The 20329-nt window shown below is 35.6% G+C and overlaps 1 protein-coding gene across 7 annotated transcripts; it reads left to right on the top strand.

Annotated features, from left to right (window-relative positions):
- Positions 1 to 466: 466 nt before the first annotated feature.
- On the top strand, positions 467 to 19756 carry TRA2A (transformer 2 alpha homolog). Of its 7 annotated transcripts, XM_069587692.1 has the most exons (10): positions 498 to 732; positions 1260 to 1349; positions 10385 to 10691; positions 10972 to 11105; positions 14186 to 14351; positions 15247 to 15435; positions 17141 to 17256; positions 18234 to 18359; positions 18670 to 18737; positions 18905 to 19756. In XM_069587692.1, exons 5-10 carry the CDS (start codon positions 14319 to 14321, stop codon positions 18913 to 18915), a joined length of 543 nt encoding a protein of 180 aa, XP_069443793.1. In that variant the 5' UTR covers positions 498 to 732; positions 1260 to 1349; positions 10385 to 10691; positions 10972 to 11105; positions 14186 to 14318; the 3' UTR covers positions 18916 to 19756. The 7 variants fall into 7 exon arrangements, with proteins under 7 accessions (XP_069443786.1, XP_069443794.1, XP_069443787.1 ...); XM_069587693.1 differs by lacking the exon at positions 10385 to 10691 and having other exon boundaries at positions 475 to 732; XM_069587691.1 differs by lacking the exon at positions 1260 to 1349.
- Positions 19757 to 20329: the final 573 nt, after the last annotated feature.

Here is a 20329-nt window from a genome sequence, read left to right as displayed (position 1 = left end):
TAAGACCCGCACAGCCAAAAATAAATATATAATTAAATAAATTAATTTAAAAAGATTAGCAGGGAAATAAGCATTATTTTAAAAACTGACACAGTTGTCTCAGGGAGGAGTGAACTGATTATAAATTCCATCTGTGAATAAATTACTTCAATAGCATGATAGCAAATGCTGAAGAAAAGTTGAGTGCTGACTGAAACCATTCAAAATAAAAAACCTACTAATTATGAAGACGATTCCAATTTTTTCTGTTCCATCTAAATCTACTTGAAAAATATATAAAGGGACTAAAGTCAATAAAAGCTTATGTGGTGACTGAAAATCTTCAAAAGGACTGACGCTTAAGAAGGAGTCTGAAATTCGAACGTCAGGTGGGCGGTCGGTTCCGAGGCGTGGAGGGTCAGAGCTTCTGCGGCGGGCGTTGCTAGGCCCAGGCCACCACAAAGCCTCCTTGGGGGCGGGGCATCTTGACGTCACAGAGACGCTCCGCCCCTTACGTCGTATACTAGGGAGGCTAGAAGGTTTCTGGCGGTGCCGGCGCCATTTTGCCGGAGCCTGCGACCGAGTGGGAGTGGAGTGGAGCGGCCGTTGTTGCCGACTCTTTCCTCCTCCCCACGGTCCAGTCAGCGGGTTGATTAGGCCATCGGCCCTCAAGCCGAGACTTGTCTCTTATTTAGTTCTGGGGAGCGCCTGGCCGACATGAGTGATGTAGAGGAGAACAACTTCGAGGGCAGAGTGAGTACAAAGCCGCGGGAGCCGTCTTCGGCGGCGGCCCCGATGCTCGGGGTTTCACGGGGACGAGCGCGGTCGGGCGGGGTTGCGGGGAGTCCTGCGGGGTCCCGCTGGGAGCAGCCTCTGGAGCCATCGAGGTCGCTTCTTCACATCCCAAGATGGCTTCTGGGTTACACTCTTGCCCCAAATATCACGGATCACCCCCCTTCCCCCCTTTTTTGGAGACTGACTGATAGCTGGACTCCTGGGTCCGATTCCCACCCCCCCGCGGGGCACCTTGCCTTCTCCCCACCCCGAGGCTCCTTATCGCTGTTCCAAGGTGTGGGTCCCCGTCGCGGTGGGGCGGGAGGAGACGGCAGGGAGTTCCCCTCCGGCCGGATAGTGGTAGGTGCTTCCTGCGGTGGCGTTTCTGGCGACCCCGAGCATCGTAGAGGGTCTCGGGGTCGAAAGTGCGCGGGGCTGCTGTCCGGGCGGGGAGAAGCTGGCGCGGGACTAGCTGGGGCCTGTGTCTCCTTGGCTCTCTATTGCAGTGAGCGGCCGCGTCTCTGTTGGAACCGGCGGCGTTGCGTCTATAAAGGCGAAAGCCTTGAGGTTGAAGGTGGGACGAGCCCAATGAAGTGGTTAGTCAACGACCGCACCGACCCTTAAGCGTTCTTAAGACGAGAGCTGTGAGGGGAAAACTACGCAAGGAGCCCTTCTCCTTTAATGTCCCTTCTGCTTTCTTTTCACTTCAAAATGAATGTGGAAATGCTACAACGCCTTATTTTTCTAATTCCTTAATGTTGGGCTTTTTTTTTTTTCTTTCTTTCTTCCTTATATCTCAACTTCCAATGCTTTTCCTCCTATGACCTTTAAACACTCACCACTCCTTTACAGGTTTTTACGGTAAAAAACAAAAAGGACTCTTCTGTCTTAATCTTACATAACTGAACAAATTTCATTGCTCAGTATTTTTACAATAGTTTGTGCTATTCTCTTAACTCAAAAAGGTTACCTGAAAATTCCAGCCCCTCTCTCTCCCATTTCTCTTCTCGACCCATTCTCAAGCAAAGAGGGCTCGAAGTTTTTCATTATTTTGGATGATGAATATAAACATCACAAAGATACCTTATCCTCAGCTTAAAGATACTAGGGCGTTTAGCAGTGATTGGGTTATATTTCGGAAGTTACCCTTGTAGTGAAAATTGATGGAAGTGAGATAGTGTAAAACCCTGTAAAAAAAACAATCCCCAGGCAGCATTTTCTGTGTTGGCATTCTGGTCACTAGGGGAAACGCATCAAAAACACTTTAGGTGTGTGCTGGAAGGAATGAGTTTTGTCTTTTTTTAGACGCTCATAAGCATCTGGAAACAGATAAACCAGAAGAAGGTCGATTTAGACTTTTGTTCTTTTTGAGTTTAAGACAAAAAAGCTATCTTGAATGCCTTTAAGATTGGTTTTCTCTATTAAAATCTGAAGCCTGTAGATATCAATGAATTACCTGCTCATTTTTTAGGGTGAAGTATTGATGGTCCCAACAAAACTTTTTAAAAAATCATGTAATACTTGGTAATAGGTAGTCATAAGCTGCTTCTTGTTTTGAAAATGTTAGCTAATAATGGGAAGAAATTTTACTGTCAGTTAAGTACAGTTTTGGGGAGTTAATGTTTGTTTTGGTTTGTGGGAAATTGAAGAGAACTACTTTGGGGACCTTATTTTCCTTTGAGGTCTTACCTTTTTTTGGGGGGGGGGGTCATCAAATTGAGAAAGTTGGCAAGTTCTAGGTAATTGTTACCTTACCCAGCTAAGAAAGTAATATATATAAGATTCCTACCCAATTTTAAGCTAAAATGCATGTCGGCATTAACTATATATTTTAATAGGAAAAGGCATTTTTACCTTTTCCTCCTCTTTTACAGTGTTCGTGGTCATAGGAAATACTTTTTCACATCTGATACCCAAGTGAATGAACTCAGTATGTTCACCAGTTACCTTCTGTTTTTTTGTTTTTTGTTTTGGTAGGTTGAGGTAATTGTCTTTGTTTATGATTGGAAGAAGAATTGGAAGAGTGGGAGACAGTTTTCTGATGATGTACTTTTTTGTTGTTATTCTCTTAAAGCAGTTTCATATTCAGCAGTGCTTTTAGTTTTTAAGCTATAGTGCCCTTGGTTTTAGAAAATAAAATTGTTGTGTTATCTTTGTACGTAAATGTAATAACGTTTTAGAGAGTCTCAGAAAAGGATTTTTAAATGGTGTTTCTGAAATGTTTTGAGTAGTTGTTATACTTCAAACTTTTTGATTAAAACAAAGAAAACATCAATAGGTCAGTGTTAAAGATTTCATTTCGTTTATGTAAGGAATAAACAACATAATGTTAACCATATCTTATTGAAAAGATATTTGAAAGTAGAGAGTGACTCTATGGAAACTTTGAAACATATTAAAGAAACAGGATTGATACTGATAGTTCCTACTTTTATAGCATTTTGCAATCTCCCCCCTCACCATCTTTGACATATTTTCTAATTTACAATGGCTGGAGAACTCTTACCATTTTAGAAATTAAAAACTGATACCCAAAAGACAATGCAGCCAGGAATCTGAGATTTGCAAGTCCCAATCCATTGCTTATTGCATGCAAAAAATATGCTATGTATATGTTTTGATTACTTTCTTAAAGGAGCACACACTCCATGTCAGTGTCTCAGACCTGTTAATTGAGTTTGCTAAAAACAATTACAAGAACTTAATTTTCCATTATAGATAATTATCTCTTGAGTTTCCTAAAACATGAAAGAGCTTTACAAAAGAAAATATAGTTTGCTGAATTTTTGTTAAAAGTCACCCTAGAAGTTAATCAATCATATTCCCTTCGAAGGTATTAAGTATCTCTTAACTTTTTTGTAAAGACCAGATGTTCTCAAAGGAGAGAATTTGGGGTCTGATTTGTGATAACTGATAGCTCAAATCTGGGTAAAAGTCAGAATATAATCAACTGTATGATAGTATTAATAAGAAATTCAGAAAATGAGGTTGAATGATTTTGTGAGCCCAGAGGAAAGGAAAAGTTATTTAGTATGTAAAACTTAACACTGCATATTATGATAAGGGAAATCTCAAATCTGGGTAAAAGTCAGAATATAATCAACTGTATGATAGTATTAATAAGAAATTCAGAAAATGAGGTTGAATGATTTTGTGAGCCCAGAGGAAAGGAAAAGTTATTTAGTATGTAAAACTTAACACTGCATATTATGATAAGGGAAATACGAATATTGTTTTTAAGAATGAGACAATGGGGAGGTTGCTAGACTACATAGGCTTGACTGTAGTCAGATAGTGGAGGAGTTTGATTTCTAGATTTAGGAATTTGGACTTAATCCAATATGTGGTAAGGAGCCATCGATAGATTCTTATGAGAGCAGCATAATGAAAGGAATTTGTTTCTTTAGAACAGAAAATAGCAGAGGAAGAGCAGCAGGGCACACTTAAAATATTTAAGGAAGGAGCTTATGAAAAGTCTTATCTAAACTGGACAGCAGTGGGATGTAAAGAATGAGCATAGAGGATTTCAGGGGATCCAGAAGAATAGCGATACTTATTAAGATAAGTCCATTTGTTTGGTATGTGCATCAAGGTAACAGAATTTTAAGTGGAACTATCTTTATTTGGAGTTAAAAGTGAGATTGGCACTTGAACTGACTTTTTTTGCATGTGATCTTCATAAAAATAACGAATAGTTTGCTGTGTACAACTTCAACTAAAATTAGGATTTCAATCTCAAAAAATTTTAGTATCCTTGATAGAAATTAAGGGGAATGGAAATTAATATTTTCTTGTTATTTTACTTATTCCCCTCTTTAAATTTGAAATTTTAAAAATTAAAAAAAAATGTTTTTAATGAAAACAATGGCCCTGAGTTTTTAATCTAGGTTAAGGATTCTTTATCATGTAGGAGTCTATCTTATAATTACATGATTGTGTATACTTAGTAGAATTGCTGAAGAGGAAGGATACTACTTATTCTGGCATCCTGTTTTGAGAGCTTGTTCTGGCTTCTTGAGTAGCTGGGATATTTTTAAGAGACCCTAGTATTGCCATTCTTAATATATGAGATGATTAACTGGATAGTAAAAGTGAAGAGCAAAACGCAAATTCATCTATCAATTTGGAATTTAAATTTGTGTGTGTTAAGATATTTTGTTAAAGAATATCAAAAATAGGGGAAGATTTTTTGTTTTTTCTCATTTGAAACCTGTTTTATAATAATAAGGGTGATGACTGTGCCATTAGAAACCCAGCATGGCCACTAGTGTCTTTTTTTTAAAAAAAAAAACCCTCTTTTTTTTTTTAAATGAATACAGATAAAATTGAAATACCAATTTTATAGATAAGAATGTTAGCAGTTTAGGTTTAAAAAAAAAAAAACTTAGTCCAGCGTCTTCAGCAGTTTAATTTTACATATCTCATCACATCAACCAGTTGCAAAAGAGTAAGGCTTCCGTTCTTTTAGTACGAGTATTGTTAAACTTAGGGACTAGTCTGTGTCTCTTGAGTTTAATTTTTTTTCCTGAAGTAATATGTATCCAATTTTAATACTTTTTTGTTCTCCCCATCCATTTATTTAAGCAGAGAATTTTAAAACTTAAGGAAATGTTTTAACATTCAAATTTTTATATTTGAGATTCTTTCGCTGAAGGGTGCTCATTTGCTCAATCTAAGCAGAAGGTGGGATTTTTAAAAGGAACAATACAACCAGTTGTACCCAGGATGCCTAACTGTACTTCTACAGATTTGCCATAGTTACTACTTAAAATTTGTACCATTCCTAAAATGAGTATGAAGAGTCATGGGATCTGAAAGTCTATCAAGGGATTTAATATTTAGAGATGAGTCATTTTTTACAATACAGATAAACTTTGTTTATGGACTTAATTTTGTAAATGAACTGAAGTTACGTCCTTATGGTATAGTGTGTAGTATACAAGTGTAAAAATGGCCTTGAGTAATCAGCATAAGTTTTTTCAGTTCAGTTCAGTCGTGTCCAGCTCTTTGTGTCCCCATGAATCGCAGCACGCCAGGCCTCCCTGTCCATCACCATCTCTCGGAGTTCAATCAGACTCACGTCCATCGAGTCATTGATGCCATCCAGCCGTCTCATCCTCTGTCAGCCCCTTCCCCTCCTGCCCCCAGTCCCTCCCAGCAGAGCTTGTAAATGCTGTGAAAACCTCTTGATAGCATCAGTGGGTGCTCAGTCATCATGTAACTAACCCTGAGACCCCTCCCCTTTGGGTATAAAAGGTATATATCCTCAAGCTGAATGAGTTAATACTTACTGTTCACACGTCGTAACCAGTTTAGTAGGATAGAAGTGAAGATGAGAAAATGGTAAATGATTGGATGGGGAATCAGTAAACACTGTAAAAAGAAAAAAATTGAGAAGGAAATAATGAAAGAAAATGTGATTTCCCCTCCTTCCTTTAAGTTACTGCCTTAGTGTAGTTCTGTATGATCTTTATTGTCTCATGATTTTCACCAAAGTGTGAGAGACTAGGCCTGAACAGTCTGAGGCAGAAGAAAAGTTAAATTTTTTCCTTGAAACTAAGGCCCTATCATCTTACTTACTCAAGATTTGTAAATACTCCGTAACACTAAAAGATGAGAACATAAGTAGGAAATTTTGTACATTTATTTTCTATACCTTTGAAGTTGCCAGTTATGCTCCAGCTTTTTGGACAACTGATCATAGCATATAAACTGACTAGTTTATGAACCTCGTTTAAAGTTAAAGAAGGAAATTTCCTGGTGGTCCAGTGGTTAGGAATCCATGTTTCACAGGGATCAAGGGTTTGATCCCTGGTCAGAGAACTAAGATCCCACAAGCCACATGGCATGGCCTAAATAAAATTTGTATGAAAGATTTGTAAATTTTACAGGTAATTTCACTGTGTGCATGAGTTGAAATTTAACTGCCAATTCTTTAATAATTTGTCTAACACATTGCCAAAACTATTCCAAACTTCAGAGACTATAAAGACATACGGGTTAGAATATCTGTGAGCCTTTGTAGATACAAAAACCACTTTAATCTCACTTAAGATGCAGCATACTGGACTTTAAAAGAAGGTAAATTATTTTACATAGCTAATGTTTGAGCAGTTGGTATTTTCTTTTTAAGAAATTGCTCTAATACTAGTTATGGGTTAAAAAGTGAAAATATTTTTTTATAAGCTTAAGGATCTATAAAAGAAACAGCTTAATACTCAAAAGGAAGGAAGCAGAACTGCTATAAACTGAAAGACTGAGATACATGAATTGAATAAACACAGACTGTTGTCTACAAGTCCTAAAGAGTGAAGTTCTTAGTACAATAAATATAAGTTATTTGGGTAATTTAAATCCCTCCCACCCCCAAGTATAGTTCACCTAAACGCGCTAGTATGTTTCTGTGAAAATCTCTCAATTTTACAAAGTAGTAGGGAAATACATTTTGAGAATCTGTCTTAAAAACTTAGACTATATTCACATAGACTTGGACTTCTGTAAATTTGGCATGATTACTTGGCATTTGCCTTGGAATTTGCCTTGTCATAATATTAGAATGGGCTATAGCATAACGTTTTTATTGGTTTATTTTAATGGGCTCTAAGTATTAAGCATACATATGGTTGGAATTTGTTTTCCATCTATAATATACTAGCTGTATTAAAAGACACTGCAGTTATTTGCTGTAGGATTTTTTCTCGTTCTGCAACTACATGTGCGTATTTAATAAACTTTTTCCTGATTAAAAAGTAGTACATGGTTATAATATTTTTACACATAGATAGTTCTTAGATTGAGTACATGGTCATGGTATATTTATACATAGACAATTCTTAAACTGCTTGTATGGGATACACTATAGTAGTTTCTTAGAAATCGTAGCTAGCTCCTTTTTATTTTTGGCTGTGTACTTCAACTACCACCAGAGGCATCTTGTTAATAAAGAATAGTTAAAAAAAAAAAAAACACTAAGCAGGTTGTGCTGTGAGAACTTTCTGCCCAGCTCCTGGTTTATAGTAGGGAAGGTAGACTAGAAGCCTACTTAAGATATATTTCTATTAAAATTTGTGATATGACTTGGTTGAGTCATTAATCTGCCCATTTCAAGTAGGCACTGTATTGGTTGGTGGGTCCAGATGCAGGTTACTTAGGAATTGGCAGAAGTTCTTGACAGATTTAACAGCAGGTTAAGTAGTCTCTAGTGAAATGGGACAGATAAAACCCTTCTCAATAGTTATTTTTCTCTTTGCAGTTTCGATTACTTTTCCAAATTCTAAATAGTTGTATGAATTTCTTTGGGAAAAGTTGATATTACCATTTCATAATGAAGATAGTCAAAGATGGAAAAGAATAATCTAGCATTTGTCCACAAAGGGCTTATTATAGTCTAATTTCTAATGCACAGTGAAGAGTAAAAGTTTTTTATGCTCTGTAGTTTTATTTTTTAGTTTTAGTTTACTGACAGTTGTTGATTTACCTTTTTAGCTAGATGTTTCTAAATTGTTTTTGGAAGTTAAAATGACTGACATCTTTTTAAGTTAAAGGGGGAGTTATGAGCACTCTTTCTTAACCTTGAATGATTCCATGAAAAAAATAGATGCATTTTGAGGTTTCCCTGATATAAAAATTGAAGGGTAGGTAACAGAGGAGGTTAGGTATTTGTGACACCTTGGATAATAAAAACCAAAAGATATTCTGTCATATCTTAGCTTTTGCTAACAAAGTAAAAGGAAAATTATACATTTTCCAGTGGGTTGCTATCCCAGAAATGAGATTTAAAATTTAAATTGTTACTGAGTTACCTTATTAACATTAATACCTAAAAGGTGGTTACTTTCAGCGCTATTGAATAATTTTCTACTATTGTTTTTATGGTGAAAGTCAAGTTGCTCAGTTGTGTCCTACTCTTTGCAACCCCAGGGTCAGTAGCCTACCAAGTTCTACTGTCCATGGGATTTTCCAGGCAAGAATACTGGAGTGGGTTGCCATTTCCTTCTCCAGGAGATCTTCCCGACCCAGGGATTGAACCCGGGTCTCCCTCATTGTAGGCAGACGCTTTACCGTCTGAGCCACCAGGGAAGTCTTTTAGAAGTCTTTAATAAATAAACCTATTTCTGTCTTAAAAATTAAAGGTTTTAAGAGTATCAGAGCACACAGAACACAAAGTTTTTTGTGTATATAACAAGAGCTGTAGTGATGTTTGTAGATTTATACCAAGGGATCTGTTTATATAAGGGAAAGCCAAAAAAAAGGAGGGGGGTATATTTTTACCTAATGAAATATAGGTAATGAACTGGCCTGTGAGACTTCAATTACAAATGAGTGGCCATACTTTTGTTTTTAGTCCTGAATATGCTGCTTTTACCGTTTCAGTGAATGAAAAAACCTAAATTGCTATGCCTGTTCCAGGCATCTGTCCACAAATTTAGGAAGTATCTGAGATGTAGTGAAAGACTTTCTGTAGGTAAATAAATGGAGAAAGTGGATGTTGAACAGAAGGGTAGCTATGTATTTCAGTTTGTTTTTATCTGGGAAAAAAAAAACAGGCCTGGTAGCATCAATAGTACCATTTTTGAAAAATAAGCCTGAAGGAAAACCTCAAGGAAGTTGGATGATAATCTTAATGACATAAATGAAAATTGGTGGAAAATGGGTTTGTTTTCACTAATAATCAGGGGTTAAGTGGACAGAGAAGCCAAACTGTCCATCCTACTTTGGTCATAAGTTCTTCATACGTCTATCAAAATTTTAAAAGCAGGCTTCTAATACGTTTTAAATGATTTGGAAAGTTTTGATTTATATCCAGTTTTTTTAGAAGCCAGTCGGATTTCTGATAAATGATATAGTCACTGAAGGGAATATACGTATGCATAACTATATAAAATATGCAAAAACTATGAAAAAGATAGGATAAACAATAAAGACCATGATACTAATTTACAACTACTAGGAACTTAAAAGCCAAAGGGGAAATTTTTTAAATTTTATATTTCTCCCCCCCCCTTCTTTTTTTTTAGTATGCTTGTTTTATTTCAGATTGCATCTTTCTGGTTAAAGTCAGAGTAAGCAAAGATAGTGGTCAAACAATCAGGAAATGTTAGTAATTTTACTAATTGTGTTTTACTTCTCTGAACCTCATTATGTGTCCTATAATAGGTGAGTTTAGATAGGTGTGTTCAGATATTCCAGCCTGTGATGCTTTGCTTTAACTATATCTTGGTATCTTAGCCCGGCTTAGGGAAAGCTTATTTTGAGATCATTGGGAATCTTCAGGTTATAAATTAGTGAAAACTTAAGACATAGGTATGGGGGGATTACAGTTAATGTTAGAGTTATGCTTGAATTAAGTATTTATATTAAAACTGCTCACATTTTAGGAACTAGGATGAAACTTGGGAGGAGGGTGAACAGTATGGTAAAAAACATTTAGAGAAATTTAGTAAATTCTCTTTAATTGTTAGAAACTAGAGTTTTGAAAAATTTTAAAGATTATAAAATTGTTTTTTTTAATAAACTAGTTATTTGCACTTTACCTGCTGGCTTTTCCATTTGGTAGATAACATTCTGAACTCCAGCAGAGTTTTATAATCCCCACGTGCTTAAATATACTAAATGTTCTTTTTCCATTAAGGTTAATGTTCGTGAAGAAATTGAAGAGTTTTTTCCAAGAATGTGGAAGATAAATCAAGATAAAAGAAGGCTAATGAAAAGTATTAAAGATCAGAAAATTAAAATTGAATGGGGGAAAAAATTGAACAGAAGATTGGTCAGATAGAAGCACTTGAATATTTTTTAAGGCTATTTTGAATTGTTTTGGGGAAGAATACACGAAGTATGAAAAATGAAAAACTCAATGAAGAATGAAGAGAAGTAGAAAGCAAGAGTGAAGTAGAATTAAAAGAATCTGGAAGAATGAATGGGTCCTAGGTTAAGTAAATGTATGGTTTATGTTCCAGTGTCTGTATGATCAAGTTGTAGATGAATTTGCATGATTACTTAGTTAATAGAGAATTGGTGATCTGGTTCAAGTAGGGAATTATTGAGGACAGTTAGCAATATTAACAATGGGTTATTATTGAGCTGAAATTTTTTCTGGAGGGTGTTGCCTAACCATTTGTTTTTCAGGAGCAATCAATATAAATAATTACGGTACTTTAAATGTTAGGTGTTAGGCATCTATGTGACCAGTGCCATTTGTAATACTGTCTTCTTTGTTAGGAGTCTCGCTCTCAGTCAAAATCTCCAACGGGAACTCCTGCTCGTGTAAAATCGGAGAGCAGGTCAGGATCTCGTAGTCCATCAAGGGTTTCCAAACACTCTGAATCCCATTCTCGATCAAGATCAAAATCCAGGTAAGTGTTTAAAATAATATGTGAGTATGTTTAAAATGCTTTTCTTGGATTTTTCTGGGCAAAGTGGTTTTTACCAAATCCCTCATTTTTGTTGCAGTTTTTTTCTGGAAATTTTGCTCAAAATCATGAAATTTTTTTTTAACAATGGAGTTTAGAAATCAGCGGTATGTTACAGATATAAAGACTTAGATAAGGTAGAATAATTTGTTAGCTCTATTAGTCTAGAGCTGTTACTTGTTAATACAAATTAAATATGTGTTGATTGATTTAAATGTGCTTGGCATTTGAGGGTTATTGTTTGATATTATTTCAGCAATATTTGTACAACAAAAAGATAATTTTTTCCATTGGAGACTTGGCATACAATTTAATGCAGAAAAGGTTGATATATGTACGTGGTACTGGTTATCAGAATGATTTGAGCTTTTTCAAGTTTCACATTATAGCTGCATTCTTTAACTGAAGATTTTGACTCATTAGGTCCAGGAGGGAACTCTGATGGTCTGATCAGATAAATTGTTGGAAAGTGGTGCTAGAGTGATTCAGAGTTCCAGCCGCTTCCCCTGATTACAACAAAGACTAGTGAGCCATTGCAGGGCTCACTGTTTCAGAGATCTCAGGTGTACTGTTGTGGAGTGGTGGGAGGAACAGTTAAAAGCAGTCTGGACAGTTATTTTTCTTTTGATAAGTCATTGTAATTTCTTGATTAAAAGACATAGTTTATGTCTCTGAATAGTGTATGCTTGCAAGGGGACATGAAATAAGAATCGAAGGCTGTACTTTTCTTGTAGTCTACAGTTAGTTCTTTTTCTCTGTTGTATCCAAGATCCAACCTAGTGCTTGATTTGCTTACCACTCTACATATTTAACTGAATCCACATGTACAGAATTGTGCTCCATAGAGTTCGGGTGTGGAAACAAAAGTGAGCATAATTTCATTTTAGGACTTTTGTGGTTGCTACTCTCAGCCTAGAGTATTCTTCCCTCATGATATTCTCAAATCATCACTTGATTCAGTTTTATGCTCCTGTACCACTGGAGAACATTAAATACCAGTGTACATACACTATTCCCTTACTCCTATTTTTTTTTCATGATATTTATCACTGTCTGACTTAGAGAAAGGATAGGCACTCATGTCACTTTTCATTGCTTTAGTCTTCCTTCAGTATCTGTTGGCAAGGGGCAGGATTGGTTCTCCTGTGGATGCCAAATTCTTAGATGCTCGTGGGTGCATGCTAAATCATTTCAGTCATGTCTGACTCTTGTCAACCCTATGGACTGTAGCCCATCAGGCTCCTCTGTCTGTGGGATTCTCTAGGCAAGAATGAATACTGAAGTGGGTTGCCATTTCCTCCTCCAAGGGAGCTTCCAGACCCAGGGAGTGAACCCTTGTCTCTTGAGTCTCCTGCGTGTGTTCTTCACCACTAGCACCACCTGAGAAGCCCCTCTCAGAGGCTCAAGTCCCTTACGTAAAATGGCATAGTACAGTCAGCCCTCCATACCTAGGACCAACACATTTAAATGTAACAGTTGGTATTTTATGTAACAACTAGTTTTATTAATATTTTTTATTTTTTAAATTGAAACTATAAATTAATGCTAAGGAAAATAGAAAACCCTGTTCAGTGTTCCTATATGGATACAAGTTTTTTCTTGTTCTACCCCACCTCCCCATGATTAATTTATTTTGGATAGTAGGCCATTCATGTTATTGTTTTCATTCCAACTCGGAACTGTTTGCCAAGGAACCTTTGGTCTTGGTATTCCTAGAACACTTTTCCCCTGCCTACCTAGTAAAATCTCTGAGCTTTATTGTTTAAATTTTCCGGCCCTTAGCATTTATAACATTTATTGAATGCCTCATAGAAGTTATTTTGTATGACTGTCATCACTACTAGTCTGGGTATTTAAGGATGGATCAGATGAATAGTAATAAGAAATTCCATTTTCTTTGCAATGAAAAGAATGTGAGTAATTGGAAATAATCAAACAATAGATGAACTAGGGAATCAGCAGTAGAAAAATTGGTGAGATACTGTAGAAGGTTTGAAAAAATGAAGACCATTAAACATGAGGACTGTTAGATTAGGTGGGCAGTTTAGGTTGTGATGAGTTAATTTAGCAGGTGCTAGATTGCAGCAGGCTAAGGAAAGACTGGAGAGGAAATGATACTTAACCGTGAAGGGAATATAGGACTATACTGAAAAGGTAATAAGACTCAAACAATTTTATTGTGATGGTAGTTGGTTGGTGGTTTGTTTATGTCTTTTTTTTTTCCATTTTAAGAGTATGGTATTAAATGCATTCATATTGCTGTACACTCATCACAGCCATCCATCTCCATAATGCTTTTTGTCTTGTAAAACTGAAACTGTGAGTTAAACAAGGATTCTCATTCCCCTCCCCTTCCAGCCACTGACAAACCACCATCTTTCTTTCTGTCTCTATGATTTTGACTGCTCTTAAGTATCTCATCTAAGTGAAATAACAGTATTTGTCTTCTTATAACTGGTTTATTTCACTTGCCATAATGTCCTCAAGGTTTATCCATGTTGTAGAGTATTAAATAATTTTCTTTCTAGTGCTAGTTGATATCTTTCTTTTTAAAGAAGGTGGAGCCTTAACATGTTTGTAAGGTAAGGTGAAAAGAGTTAACTGGAAAAAAGGAGATACAGTCTATAAGAGGAAGAATACTTTTTCCTCTAAAAGGATAAACAAGCTGAAAACAAGCAGGGATATACGTATAGGTCCTCGGAATTGTCAAAAGTTCAGAAAGCTAAAGTAAAGTGGGTGAATCACTAACAAAATTTGTAAAAATTTACTGTGCACATACCAAAAAAGACAGTTTACAAATAGGGAGCGCTCAAACCAGACATGAAATGAGGCTCAGTGGTATGTTATTAATATAAAGCAGCTTATAATGGTGAGCAGGCAGTGTCTCAAGTATTTGATGATTAAATTAATGACTAATCTGGTTTTGTCCAGAGAGCCTTCAACTGGTGTCCATTTGTTTTTTATTTTTAACAGCGTTAGCCATTTTGTTCCAGTATTTTTACCTAAATTTATTTCTCTCAAAGGTCGAGGTCAAGGAGGCATTCTCATAGACGTTACAGTCGATCCAGATCCCATTCTCACTCTCATAGGAGACGATCTCGAAGTAGGTCATATACACCAGAATACCGGCGTCGAAGGAGCCGAAGTCATTCTCCAATGTCTAACCGGAGAAGACATACAGGCAGCAGGGTATATGGTTTTTTAAGTTAATGAAAACCTTTTATGTGTTTCCTGTGTCTTTAGTCGTAGTATAAAATCTTGCTTTTGTAAGAGCTAGAGCACTGTTTAAAAGTGGTACTCCAGAAACATCCTTGGCTATATGAATATTGTTTATATTCATTCAAGTATAGTTTCTTTTCTTGACTTTTGAATCATTAAAAGAAATTTGGGGGAAAACATGTTGCAAGAATTGAAATAAAAAGCTAACTTGAAAATATTGAGATTAAAAGTTTCACCATGGGAAGAGGGTAGCAAGGAAATACCAAGCTAACACTTATATTGAGCAATATGCAAAGTTCCTCAGTGCATTAATAAATGCAGTTAACCTTTCCGTGAGACAGGTTACCTTATTATTGATAAAGAAATTGAGTCTTGGATATGTGGCTTTGAGGTTTGCTTCTATTTAACGGTGATGGAGTCTGCTATTATTTAATGGTGTTTTGAAATCAGCACATTAATTTTTCAAATCTGGAAAGAATACCCTTGCTAAAGAGTGAAAATAGAAGAGGGGAGTCTAATTAGCAATTGCAGATGAAGTCAGGTTGAGTACAGATCTATAGGGGATATAAAACATTTGAATAAACTAGAAATAGACATTAAAGATAAATTCTTAGTATTCTGAAAATTGCTGGACTAGTGAATTAGGGACGTTTTTATTCAGTCTATAACCTGAAGTATATTCTAGAGAAGGCTTGAGTGTACTATGAACTGTAAAATATAGCTCATCTGGTTTTTTCCTTTTAAATTCTTGTTTCCAAGTGATTTTGTGTATTGGGTGAAGTGCCCTAAGCAGAAGTATTTCTGTATGTTTGTTGTTGTTGTTTTTTTTTTAATTTAGAGCTTAAATAACATCTTTATTCAACAGGCAAATCCTGATCCCAATACTTGTCTAGGAGTGTTTGGCCTCAGTTTGTACACAACAGAGAGAGATCTTCGAGAAGTATTTTCTCGATATGGACCGTTGAGTGGTGTCAATGTGGTTTATGACCAGCGAACTGGACGGTCACGGGGATTTGCTTTTGTTTATTTCGAGAGAATAGATGACTCAAAGGAGGTAATTTTTTGTAATTATTTTTGTCACTTTGAAAAATTTCTGATGTGCGTTATTTAGTATTGAGTTAACTTTTGAAAGGTGATTAATAAATTTCCAGTTCCATAAACATTATGTGCTCTTTAATTCTCTGACATAGTTTAAACTCTGCCTGTTAGTGTTAAAATTGGAATGTTCAGTTTCACTTTCCAGCTAAAATGCGTATAAGCATATCCTGATTAAAATCTGGCCTTGTGAAGTAGTTTATGAGTTACATGGAAAAGATGAAGTGTATATAACTGTTCTCTTTTGAAAAAGCCTTATTCGTGCTCTAAGCAAATGATTACATTGACTTTTTAAAAATTGTGTTTAGGTTTAATCAATCTGTTTAATTTTTTTGTCTGATTATCTCCCTGTCTATACAGAGCTTTGTTTTTCTATTCTCTTAATATTCATCTGTCATTCTGTTCTATAATGGAAAGAGTTGATACCTTTTCATTTTTGTTTAGTGCCCTTAATATGCCTAACAGAATGATCCCAGTCAATGTCAGAGATTTTAAATAGCGTTGTTATAATGTACTAGGTAATGGATTGTAGAGGAAGCAGTAGGCTTGCCTTCAAAAGTTCATGGTGATTGAATTGAAAATTCCATTTTAAGGAATTTTTGAAGCTCATTTGTTAAAGAACAGAAGGTACTGGCTTGTCTTTTTTGTACCATTTTATATGTGACAGTAGTTGGGTGTAGGTCATTATTGCTTTGTGTATCAATAGTGTTTGGTTATAGTATGAACAGTCATATTAAAAGCGTATCTTTCAACAGTAATAGATGCTGTTGACATCTGTTGTTTGTAAAGCAGGATGATATTAAACATCCTACAATGCACAGGATAGCCACCGACAACACAGAATTAACCACTGCCAAATGTCAGTGGTAGTGTCGTTGAAAAACCTGGATAAGTCTAACAAAACAATGCTCTCAGTTGAAGGCATTTATATGATAGACGTATACTGATAGACACTAGTGGTTTTTTATTGTTGCATATTTGTGCTTTGTTTTTTCCTGTTCTTAATAAAGGATAAAGGTGTAAATTTAGAAATACCAGGATATCTGACCTGAAGTAAAAGTGTAGACAGTATCACAGTTAAAATTTGTGTAAATATGAAGCTTGTTTGCCCTGCCTTTTGACACCCCTGCTCTTTAGGTTTATTTCTGAATGAGGTAAAATGGAAATGACAGCTTCACTTAGTTTCAAAATGCTTCTTAAAATGTTAAAGTGGTTGATTTATTAATGCTTTTATTAGTATTAGTACCAAAGGGCAGAATGATAGGGGATTATGAGCACAGGTATAATCTTGGTGGCAGATGAGAAAGTTCCTTTTTATTTGAAGCTCACTAGGTGGCAGTATGTTATTTAAGGAATGGCTTGACTAGTTTAGACCTGTTCACTGAACAGCACTTTCTGCTTTGAATTGCTCAGACTGAAGCTAGATTGTGAAGCCTCAGAATTCTGCAGGTTCTGTGGTTGCTGCTTTGTAACTTTTAACACAAGCCTGCGTAAGTGTTCTTGTGTACATTGACAATGCATTATTATTGACAGGCATATAGCAGGAATTAAGATGTCAGGTCCTTGCTGTTTTTACTTGAAAGAAATGTTTACCAGTTTTTCAGTTTTGAAAGTTTCCCCTTGGTAAATTATGCATGACTTTCTGTGCCTGTTCTCTTTTATAGGCTATGGAAAGGGCAAATGGAATGGAACTGGATGGTAGAAGAATTCGGGTGGATTATTCTATCACCAAGAGAGCACACACACCAACACCAGGCATATACATGGGCAGACCAACTCAGTAAGATTTTGAGTTTCCTAAGCTGAATTTTAAGAGTCAAAAAGCCACCAGAAATGTGTATACATCTTTGGTTAATCAAAAGATAAAACTTTTTTCCCTTGTAATTAGAATTGAAAGTTATTTAATGTGTGTGTGTGTATATATATATATATTATTTGAATCACTTTAATTTTTTATATGTATATTTGAGCAAGGGGACATTAAAACTAGTTGAAGTGCATTCCTAGCTCTTTTCTTGTATACAATAGAAAAATTATTAAATGTATGTATTAAATATGTATTAAATTATTAAAAGTATGCTTTTAAATACTTCTCGTTCTATTTATGTGACCTTGGAAGCCTCTGTGTGTAGGAAAAAGTTTTTTAATATATTAAAACCAGAGAGTGAAAGAAGGAATATAGGCTTTCATTTAATGTGAAGCCTCTTGGGAGAAAAAAGGATTTGACAAGGAGAGCCCACTGAAAACTAAAGTGAAAATAATGTCCATATGATTAAGAGTTAGGAAAACAACAAGGAAAAGAGGGCTTAGAATTTAAATTCACTGATAGATGTTTGAACACCAGACCTTAACCTTTAGTGCTGGACTTTAGTATAGTTAGTTTTCTTTGGTGTTCAGGCTTGGATATGTCTAAATTCTTGAGATTTATTAACTGCTTTTGAACTGGTCATAGAACATACATCTTAGTAATATGGTACTTTTTCTCAGCACAGTGGTTTTTTTCACCCTATTGAAAAGGTCTTACTGATTTGGCTAGTGCCTTATAATTTGTAGTTAGTGAAATTATTCTTGGCTCTTTATGTTATAAATATCAAGCAGAATACCATAGGAGTCAACAAAGTAAGACATTGAAGTAACTGGCATGAAAGGGTTATTGTTTCTCTCTTAGCTTCTTCCATTTTATTTAAGCATCTATTTGTATTAAATGATAGAAAATAATCATTCCTGTTGATGTGGAATTTGCGCCTTTTTCTACAGCAGTGGTGGTGGTGGCGGTGGCGGCGGTGGTGGAGGTGGGGGAGGTGGCAGACGTCGAGATTCTTACTATGATCGAGGATATGATCGTGGGTACGACAGATATGAAGACTATGATTACCGGTACAGGTAATGTTGTAACTTACAATTTCTGTTCTGAATTAGATGATAATAGTAGTATGGGCACTTTTAAGTTAATCTGTATTGATAAAAATGAGTGAAATATGGGACTTCCTGGCAGTCCAGTGGTTGATACTCTAGTTGCAGTGCAGAGGCATGTGCATTTGTATCGGCCAATACTCACCCTGTATAGTTGGTGCATTGAAAAATTAATAGCTTATCTTAGATCTGCTACTAGTTTGAATGATGAAATTTTTGTTTTTATCTGCTTCAGTGTAGTGATTATGTGCTTTGCTAAGTAATCTATTATCTCCTACAGAAGAAGATCACCTTCTCCTTATTATAGTCGATACAGATCACGATCAAGATCTCGATCCTACAGCCCAAGTATGTATACTTTCGCTTTTGTCACATTAAGAACCAAATTTGTAACTAATGGCTAATTTTAGAAAATTAGGGTGTGTAGTGACTGTAAATAGTTGGGAAAATATTAGGCAAGTGAAAGTGTAATTGTCAGTTGACTTATTATTATTTTTTTTTTTACTCTTTTGCAGGACGCTATTAATAAGCAGAGCAGTTGCAGTTGAGGACATCTTTTTCTCTTTTTTTAATGCTGGATTTCCCCAAGCTTCTAATCCTTTCTACTCCTCAAAAAGAACCCTTAAAAAATCTTTGGTTTGTTTAGCATCTACAGTTTCTCAATTGTATTGCTATTTTCCACCCCTTTTATTATATTCTTAAAGATGTAATTGTCATTTTTGAGTAGTTAAACATCTTGAGTAAAAAGGAACCCCCCCGTGTTATGCTTTGTAAATGATTTTTTTGTTTGTTTTTTGCTTTTATGGAAAATTCACTCCTAGCTTATCAAAATGAGGAAAGAAATGATCTTTTTAAAGCTTCTTTTGTGTTAGATATTGTATTAGACATTGTATTAGAGGTCTGCATTGACTACAAACTCCTTTTTTAACTTTCTCTTGGGGAAGTTAGTAGTAGTTCAGTCAGGTCAAGTTTGTCTGGGGTGGCATGGAACAGTCAAATAGTTGAGTATAGAAAGTTTGAAGCTATAGAAGAAAATACTTACTTGGTCATTTCTTTTGAAGAACATAATTTTTGAACCCTAAAAATTACTTCTTTTTTTTAGAAATGAAAAGCTTGTGGACTCCTATAAAACATGTTGTATTTAAAATACATTTGTTGAAACTTAAAAACGTAAAGTGTGATTTTTGTGTTGAATTTATTAATCAGTGAAGGACAGCCTTTATTATTTATTACTTAGAGCAGTTGTATAATTGCTATTAGAAATTTTGGTATTGGGACAATGGTTTAGGCAGGCTGTTTGTATAGAGTTCTTAGAAGTAGTTGGAGGGGGTAGTCTTCTTTCAAATAAAAGTTAATTTCTTTGAAAATGGGACTCTCTCTTTATTGTGGTACAGTGGGAAGATATAACTGGATTAATTTGGATTTCCTTTTTCCTAGTACTTTTGCATGCACCTAAATGTATAATCTGTGTCTCTTCTTGAAAAACCCTTTTCTTTCCTCCCTTTTTTGGTCAACTACCAATATTGATAGTATTCCGTGTTGAAGAAAAGATAAATAGTATGGTTTATTTCTTCAAGAAGCCCACATTCTAATGGGAAAACACATTTAAATAACTAGTGTAATGAAAGGGGAGGCTGTACGAATGAAGAGGTGGATGATTTTTCAGGTGACCTTTAAGAAAAAGTATAGGAACATGAGCCTCCTTTGCTTTCTCCCTCAAAGCAATGGGAATAAAATTAGATTATTATGATCTGTATGCTAGCTCAGTGAGATCTGTGGAATCCAAGTACCACAGATATCTTTTTTAAAAAGCTAACTTGCCACTAAGGGCTATCTTAGTGAATAAAGCTCTCTCTTGTTGGTCCCTACAGGAATTTTGTTTTTTAAGCCAGGTTATTTAAAGACTGGAAATCATTGCCCTAATGAATGAGAACATTAAC

Source organism: Ovis canadensis, chromosome 4 (assembly GCF_042477335.2).
Source record: "Ovis canadensis isolate MfBH-ARS-UI-01 breed Bighorn chromosome 4, ARS-UI_OviCan_v2, whole genome shotgun sequence".
Taxonomy (NCBI): Eukaryota; Metazoa; Chordata; class Mammalia; order Artiodactyla; family Bovidae; genus Ovis; species Ovis canadensis.
Note: the sequence above shows the minus strand (reverse complement) of the source record. Positions and strands in the feature narration are given on the sequence as shown.

Coding starts and splice junctions, on each gene's coding strand:
- TRA2A (XM_069587685.1), top strand. CDS start 697: ATGAGTGATGTAGAGGAGAACAACTTCGAGGGCAGA. Junction 15,436..17,140: donor GAATAGATGACTCAAAGGAG/GTAATTTTTTGT, acceptor TCTCTTTTATAG/GCTATGGAAAGGGCAAATGG. Junction 17,257..18,233: donor TACATGGGCAGACCAACTCA/GTAAGATTTTGA, acceptor CTTTTTCTACAG/CAGTGGTGGTGGTGGCGGTG.